Raw genomic sequence first — 8,218 nt, forward strand, 5'->3', positions numbered from 1 at the left:
CCACTGCAATATGGATGCCACTCCTTTCCCAGCCCAGTTCTCTTCTGGTTCTGGACTACATCTCCCATGGTCCTGCACATTGGCCATGGTGACTGGAACTTAATGGGATTTGAAGTCAGCATGCCTGGAGGCAGGCTGTCCTTGCACTTCCATGCTGGGATTTCAACCTTTCCCCATCTCAAGCCCTCAGCTCGTGGCGCTCTCTGCAGCAGAAGGCTGGGGAGCTCAGCAGGCCTTCTTCAGGACATGCCCCACTTCGCTCCAGCATCAGGAAATGCAGTCCTTGGAGGCTTTGCTGTTTGTTTCTGCTTATGGAACTACTGAGCAAACGGCACTGAGGTGCGCAGCATCTCCTCTACAGAGAAAACAAAAGGTGTTTATGTCACATCAGTTCTTACCAAAATGAGTTTTCTGTAACTTGCAGTTCCTTCCTTTTTCAGTGTTTCACATGAAAAGTTGCAACACATCCCCATGTGATAAGAAGTCCTGGGAGCCACAGTGCATGACTGGGCCTTCTTTTGCAACTGGAGTGCTCGCAGTAGCCCTTTACAGCATTCTTGGAGGGGCTCCATGTGCCATTTCTTTGTCTTTTCCCTTTTTTCTCATAGGACTCCTTTTTCCTTTAGCAACTGTGGCTTTCGGAGCCATGAGAACAGAATTGTTGTGGTGGACAAACCATCACCTGCTCATTACTCACTATAAATCTAAGAAACAGATACATAAATAACTCATTAGGGCTGTACAAGGATCTGAACCTCTGGTGAATCGCCTTGCTCAAGACATACTGCACAACACAGGTCCAAAACGTTCACAGGCCCCTCTGTTTTGGCACCTTGTTTTTAGAACTCCTCCCAAATCCCGCCATGAAGTATATTTCAGATTCCTAGTTCTGAGGCTGAAGATCTTGGAGCTGGGAATCATTCCTTCACCCACCCTCACAGCTGGCACACCAGCTGTTCTCCGAGATCTGGAAAGCAACTTTGGAGAAGCAGAGGAAAGGAGATGTTCCAGAGATGAAACATAGAAACAGAGTGAATCAGAAGGGGCCTCCTGGGCCATTTAGTCTGACTCCAGCTCCAGCCAGCTCCACTCATGACATGTGCATGTTCAGCCTATCCTTAAACACCCTCACCGATGGGGCTTCAACCACCTCCCATGGAAGCACATTCCATACCCTCGGGGTCCTAACCATCAGGAAGTACTTCCTGGCATCCAAATGGAACCTTGGTTCCCTGAGCTTTGCTTCATTGGAAGGTGTCCTGTCCTCCACCGCAGGGGAAAAAAGGTCATGGTGCACCTCTGCATGGCACCCCCTCACATACCTGTACGTTGCAAACAGGTCCCCTTGGAGTCACCTCCTCTCAAGGCTGAAAAGACCCAGCTCTCTCAGTCTCTCCTCACATGGCTTACTTTGCAAACCAGCCGCCATCCTAGTGGCCCTTTGCTGCACTGATTCCAGCGCCCAGGGGCCCAGAACTGAGCACAGTACTCCAGTTGCGGTGCATCAGAGTCATATAGAGTGGCAGTAATACCTCCCTCGATCTAGAAGCCACGCTTCTGGCTATGCATCCAAGGAAGGACACTGCAAAGCTCAGGATAAGAGCTTTCTTGATGCCTCTTCAGCCCCTGTTGTGTCTGAAGATGCAACCAGAGTCTCTGAAGGTGCAGGGGTGGGGAAGCATTCTGAGTTCAAAGCCCCAGCTCAGAGTCAGGTCCTGAAGTTGGAGGAGGGGCTCCAAACGTATCCCAGATGATGTCTCATGGCCATAGGATTGTGCTGTTCCTGTGCAAGAATGTGACTGAACCTAGCCCTACTCCTCCTGATAGACCTCTTCCTGATTATAGGAACTTACACCCTGCTGGATCAGGCCAAGTGCCCATCTGATCCAACGTTCTGTCCATGCAGTGGCCAGCCAGCTGCCTGTGGAAAACCAGAGAGAGCAAGAACACACCCCAGCTGCATTTTCCAGCAACACTGCAGGTAGCATAGCGCCCTCAGGGCCAGGATCCATTGATGGCCTCATCCTTCATCTAATCAGATAAAGCCTCTACTTCTGGCTTGTGCCGATCCAGTTGGGCCAAAAATTGGAATAGAAATGGAAGAAACAGTAACTGCAACTGTACAAGAGGGGAATTGCAGGAACGTGTTGCAGCACAGAATTGCTCTTGGCAAGCTCACTGCATCGCATTATCCTCTCCACCTTTTTTCCAAAGATCCAGTCGCCATTCTCTGGCTGCTGATTATGCTCTGGGCTGTTTTTGCCACCTTAGTGTTGTTCTGCCTGCAAAGATTTTGCGTACTTCTGAGAATCTCAAGGTTTTCCAGAGGTTGCTGATACCTTCCTGATGTGTGAGGATGGTGCAGTTTTAACAAAATAAGTATTGGCACTCATGTCTGAACATTCAAACACAGGATGCGATTTTACCAGCATCCCTCCTTAGAGCTCCTTGATTCTGCACCAAAATATTCCCCTTCCACACGTGGCTAATAGCTCTATTTCACTGAAATTTGTTTTTGGGGTTTTGCTTTGATTCTTGTTCTTTCCTTTCACCTTTTTAACTTTTTGAATTTTGATCTGCTACGAAGGCATGCTCTGTGGGAAGACTACCTAGAATTAAGAAAACAAAACTCTATTTTACTTTTTAACGATATGCAGTCTGCCCACAGAACATGTGTTATGAGTAGATAAACATGCCGTGAATGAAGAAATAAGCAAATGGCAGTTTCCCGTATGAGAAGTGAGATGATGACGTGAAGATGAGGGGTTTGGCTGCTTAGGGTGCAGTCCGTGGGCAATGCCGATAGCCTTCCAAACTTGCAGGCATCCTATGGAGGGTGGGAGGAGCATGGAGGGGAAGATCACCTTCACCCCCCTCCCACCCCCCAAGTTAGGCAGACGACTGATCGTGACTCTCTAGCTGAAGTCCCTTGGAGGGCGGGGGGCCTCCACGAGGCTTTGCAGCACGGTGCTGTTGGTTTCCCCCCTTCTCCATCCTTGGCAGAAGACCCCACACCCTTTCTCTGAGGTCACCCTGGCAACCTTGCAGGTGCACTGATGCGGTTCTTCCTCTACCAGCTGAAAGTGAGGGGAAGATGCCCTGGACTCGGAATCCCACCTGGGAGCAAGCTTTCCGGGCTAGAGCATGAACTCCAAACTTTCCTCTGGCTGCCTAGATGCTGCCTAGGGGACAAAGGACTTTTCCAGCAGTGGCGGCGACACAGAGGTGGCATTGCTTCCCATTTAAGCACACTCTCATAATGCCTTCACGTGACTGGTAAAAACTTTTTTTCACCTTTTTTCCTTCTCGGATTTGCTGTTTCCCATTTTAAACATGTGAATTGCGGGGGGTTTGGTGTCATTCCCCCATTCATGTTCTTCCTGCCACATGCTATGATTTTATCAATTTGGTTGGAACGTGGTTTGGAACCAGTGTTATATTCTCCTCTTGTATCGTTATAGGTGGTTGATAACTGCATTCGATTACTGCATTGATTTCTGCACCCACAAATTATCTATATGTAAACAAAGACAGAATCAGGAAAGAAAGTCACTCCAAATAGGTGTATATTTATTGCATTTCTGGGAAAGCATAAGAATGTAAGAAAAGTCCTGCTGGATCAGACCAGGGACACATCCGGCCCAGCCTTCTGTGCACACCGTGGCCAACCTCCTGCTGGGAAGAATGCAAAAGCAGGACTCCTGTGTAAGCACGAAGCCAGGACCTGCACCTCCTGATGTGATGCAGTGCAGACAAGAGGACGCTCTCACTGCTTGTACAGAAGCCTCTTTCTCTCCGGGCAGCATGCTCAGGGAGAAGGTAGCGGGGACAGCGGCTCCAGGCAACTGCTGTTTTTACTCTCCTTGGACTTGTTGACAGTACTAGACTCTTGCCTTGACCAGATGGGATTTTCTGTGAAGCCCTTCCTGAGCAGGACAATGATGGAGGTCTTGAAGACCTGCTGGAATTTCTGCCCGACAAAGAGGTAGAGTACAGGGGTGAAGCAGATATTGAGGCAAATTCCAATGATGAAAACCATCCACAGTGACGCTTGCAAGTTCATGGGCGCCTTCAGCAGACACGAACCGGCATAGATGTAGTAGGGAGACCGGAAGATGAAGAACGACAATATAGCCGCTAACAGGACTCTGAAGGGCTTCTCATTTTTCATCAGCCTTTTCTTCTTTATCTCCTTACACATCAGACAGTAGCAGCCCATGATGATGAAGAAGGGGATGAGGAAGGCTAGCAGGCTCCGGATCACAAAGAAAGACAAGTACACGGCATGCTTATCCCAGTTACTGATGAGAGCATAATCGATTACACAGTGGACCTTGCTGCCCTTCACCGTTTTAATGCTGGCAAAAGCCAAGTATGGTGAGCTTAGAAACAGCGATGTGACCCACACTGCTGCAATGATCCACCGCACACGGGGGATTGTGCGGTGGCGCTGGGACCACATGGGGTGGCAGATGAGCAGGTAGCGGTCCAGGCTGATAATGGTGAGCAGATAGACAGTGGTGAACATGGCCATGGTAATGGAGAAGTTGCCGAGCTTGCAGGAAAAATTGTCGAAGACCCACTGAGAATAGAAGGTGGAGATGCCAAAGAAGGGCAGGCAGCAGCAGGAAATCAGGTAGGAGAGAGTCAAATGGAGGAACCAGAGAATATTCACAGTTCGGTCCATTTTGGCCCACAGTAGCCAGAGAAGGAGCCCGTTCAGTGTGATCCCCACCAGGAAGGACACCAACATGAAGACGCCCAGGGCCTGGTTCAGAAGAGTTCTGTCTACTGGTTCTTCTTGGCTGGAGTTCATCGCTTGGGGACACGCCATGCTTCCTGTGACCACAGGGCCCTGGAAAAGGGGAGAGAATTCTCAGAGGAGAAGAAATAACCAAGCAGAGGTAGCATAAGAGAGGAGCTATCCAGGAGATATGGAAATCAGCAGGAGATTTGTTTATTTATTTCAAATTTTTATATACCGTCTGATTATTATAAAATCGCAAGAAGGTTTACAAAACATTATGGAGAACATGTGGGGTGGGGAGGCGGGTCCACAGTACACTTAGTGCTACCGAATGGCAGGGTGCCAGAGAACCTAACTCTCCATCCTGGTTGCGTCGACTCAGTTGAAAGCCTCATGGTGTGCATGAGCAGCTCAGCCTGAGGGTGGAGCCGGGCAGCACCAGAAGGCATGTGCTGGCCAGCGAAAGGGAAGGAGAAGCTCATGGTTTGGTTTGCGTTTTTTATCCTTCTGGTCAGATTTCTGCCCATTCTTGGGAAAAAAGGTACTGTAGAGGGACACTCCTTCATCAAACAACTAAACAGCAGCTTTTCAGGAAATCCAATTCTATCCCTTGCTGGCTAAATAGGAAAGGCGTTTTTTTTTTTATCCCACTGCAGGTGTTGATGTGAGAAGGCAAAACTCCTGGATAAGACAATTGTGCTTGGGAAAGTGGAAGGCAGGAGAAGAAAAGGCAGACCAAAGATGAGAAGGATGGACTCCTTCAAGGAAGCCACAGCTTCAAATTTACAGAAGCTGAGCAGGGCTGTCCAAGACAGGACTTTCCCTCAGAGGGTCACCATAAGTCCCAGACGACTTGATGGCACAGAGCACCAACAGGGGTTGATGACCTTACAAATGTGTTGGAATGGGCATGACTTGGCAAATGGTCATTGTAATTATTTCATATACATTCAGGGCAAAAGCTATGCTGGCGGAGGAAAGCCTGGACTTCTCTCTGGTTAAACGTGCAGCCAATTGCACCCTTAAGTTTTGTAATTATTACAAATGTTGCTCTGATCCTCCTTTTCCCATCGCAGCTGGAGCACAGCGAACCACACCAGCTGTTCCGCTGAGGCCAGGAACGTCGCCTCCGAGCGCGGAATAGGGGTAGCGACGGGAGACTGGAGCCCCCAGGATGCCGGGACTCCTGGCATCACTTCAGCCTCTTTCCTCCCCCTCCAAAGCACTGCAACTAGATGGCTGAACACAACCATGCAGCTGAGCTCCAGAGCAGGAGGTGCCTGGAGGTGAAGGCTGCCTCCGCCACTCCTCCTACTCTGCGCTGGGCGCTCATAAGCCTCCACGCTTGGAGGCTTACGAGCCTGAAGGTAAGGTTGATAGGATCATGCCCTTATTGCTCTTCAAGCTGCCACCAAGTTCTTGGTTACTTTTGCTGCAACAGATGGCCTGGGCTAACCCTCAGAAAATTATTTAGAGCATAAATTATTAGGAAGGCTTTTGAAGTAAAAATTATCTGATTATCGACTTGGAAATCATTCTAGGTCGAAACCATGCCTCTGCATAGCTTCCAGTGCCTGCTTGGTTTCAGGAAACTCCCCCACAGACTCAGCACAGATGTCCTTTGTCCACAGCTTCTGTTGGTCAGAAGTACACATTATCTGAACATGGAGGTTTCGTATAGTTATCGCAAGCCAGAGCTGTTGGTAGATCTCTCTTCTGTGGCTTTGCCTCATCGTTCTGAACGAGCATCTAAACTAGGCATTAAGTTCCATTGCATCCTCTCTCCTCTTCATCTCTCTCCATATTTTATGCCCTCCCACATTCTGCTCACCAACGAGGTGGGAATGAATTGTAGTTACCAGCATCTGTGTGCCCTGGCAGAGCGGTGGACTCAGACCTTCATATTCTGATTCTTTGCTTCCCTGATGCAAGAAGGCACGGTGGCCATTTCATTATAGTTCTTTTTTGGCACAAAGTTCATGTTTGGGACATAATGAACTTATATTTTTAAAAAGTCCAAAAAACTGGGGGTGATGCTGAAAGGGAGGGTTCCACCCATCCATACAGAGCATCTTACGTGCTTTGCCCTTAAAAGCATGGATTTGGATTTCTGCATATGCAACCAAGCTAGTGCTGAATTAAGGATGTTTTTTTTCCTGAGAGTTTCCACTTATTTGGTCATCAATATATTAGGTGAGTCAAGTTTATACTTGTGTTTACATCTCCATACCATACCATATACATGGTCTTCTCCATGCTGGAAAAAAATGCACTTAATGGATTTGGTCAGATGAGTGAGAGTTCATTTTTACTAAGTAGATGCCAAAATCCACAAATTTCTTCATATTCAGGATAGAGAAAATAAGGAAGAAAGTAAAACTGACAGACTCATCAGGTGTGAGGCTCTGGAAGTTTGTTTCTGCTTGAGAGACTGAAGTCCAGCATTGCTCTGCCTCCCGCCATTTAAGGCTCTTGTTAGAGGACTCACATGACATCTACCATGGCTTTGATATCCACCTCCCCTCACTCTCCATCCCAAGACCTCACCTTCTGTGGGAATGAAAAGTGCTTCCAATTTGCTCTTCCTCCAATCAGTTTCCTGCAGTTCTCTTGGCACAAGTGCACTTACCTCCTTTAACCCACTGGAAATGGTTCTCCTTGGAGATTTCAGGACCGATGTGAGAACTAATCTCAGGGTACAGGTATTTTAATAGGATGAAAGAGAAATTTATACTTCACAGGAATTCTTGCAAACAGATTAACCACCAGCTGCTTACACTCATTTCCTAAAAGCTCTTTTTCTGAGAACAATTTCTTAATAGGACTTCCTGAGAGTTTGTAGGATGTTGCGATATAAGAGCACTGATAGAGATTGATTATGTTTGTAGAAGTGTACAGGTAGCACATTTTTAAAAAACCTGCCCCATGCCATGGTTACCTAATTCACCCACTATTTACACCTTGGCTAATGGCAGGATTCATGTCACACCTGGGATGGACTATTCAACCAGAGGAAGCCATATACAAAATCCCACCAATGGTCCACCAGTTAGGTCAGCATGGCTTATACCTACACCCCTAGATGTGATGGACTTCAACTCCAATAATTCCTCTGCTACTTGTGGATGATGGGGATTATGGTCAAACACATCAGAAGGGTTCCAGGTTGGACAAAGCTGGTCTACAATGAGTAGCAGCCACTCTTCAGGATGTCACATCACATCTTCCCAACATCTTCTAGAGATCTGCCTTGCTGCAATAAGGCGTAAGGGGAATCTGGTGAACTTTCAAAATTTGACCAACACCCTGAAATTGCTCTTCCTGCAGATAAGATGGGGAATTTCAAGAGGCTGCTTGCAAGCTGCTCTGGTAAGAACATGAAAATTAGAGAAAGGTCCCAAAAAGAATTACATTAAATTAATTAGGGGAAAAGGAAACAAGAATATTTATGTATTTAATTAATTCCAAACA

At 47.5% G+C, this 8,218-nt stretch overlaps 1 protein-coding gene across 2 annotated transcripts; it reads right to left on the minus strand.

Moving 5' to 3' along the window:
• Positions 1-3,584: 3,584 nt before the first annotated feature.
• LOC123017471 (probable G-protein coupled receptor 33) lies at positions 3,585-7,528 on the minus strand. Of its 2 annotated transcripts, none has more exons than XM_044418832.1 (2): positions 7,377-7,528; positions 3,585-4,855 (listed from the first exon to the last, which is right to left on the minus strand). In XM_044418832.1, exon 2 carries the CDS (start codon positions 4,832-4,834, stop codon positions 3,809-3,811), a length of 1,026 nt encoding a protein of 341 aa, XP_044274767.1. In that variant the 5' UTR covers positions 4,835-4,855; positions 7,377-7,528; the 3' UTR covers positions 3,585-3,808. The 2 variants fall into 2 exon arrangements, with proteins under 2 accessions (XP_044274767.1, XP_044274768.1); XM_044418833.1 differs by having other exon boundaries at positions 7,295-7,528.
• Positions 7,529-8,218: the final 690 nt, after the last annotated feature.

The sequence above is a fragment of the Varanus komodoensis genome, unplaced genomic scaffold (genome assembly GCF_004798865.1).
Source record: "Varanus komodoensis strain SLA01 unplaced genomic scaffold, ASM479886v1 scaffold93, whole genome shotgun sequence".
NCBI classification, from domain to species: Eukaryota; Metazoa; Chordata; class Lepidosauria; order Squamata; family Varanidae; genus Varanus; species Varanus komodoensis.

Bases quoted from the DNA above. Each gene is read 5' to 3' on its own strand.
- LOC123017471 (XM_044418832.1), bottom strand. From the start codon at position 4,834: ATGGCGTGTCCCCAAGCGATGAACTCCAGCCAAGAAGAACCAGTAGAC.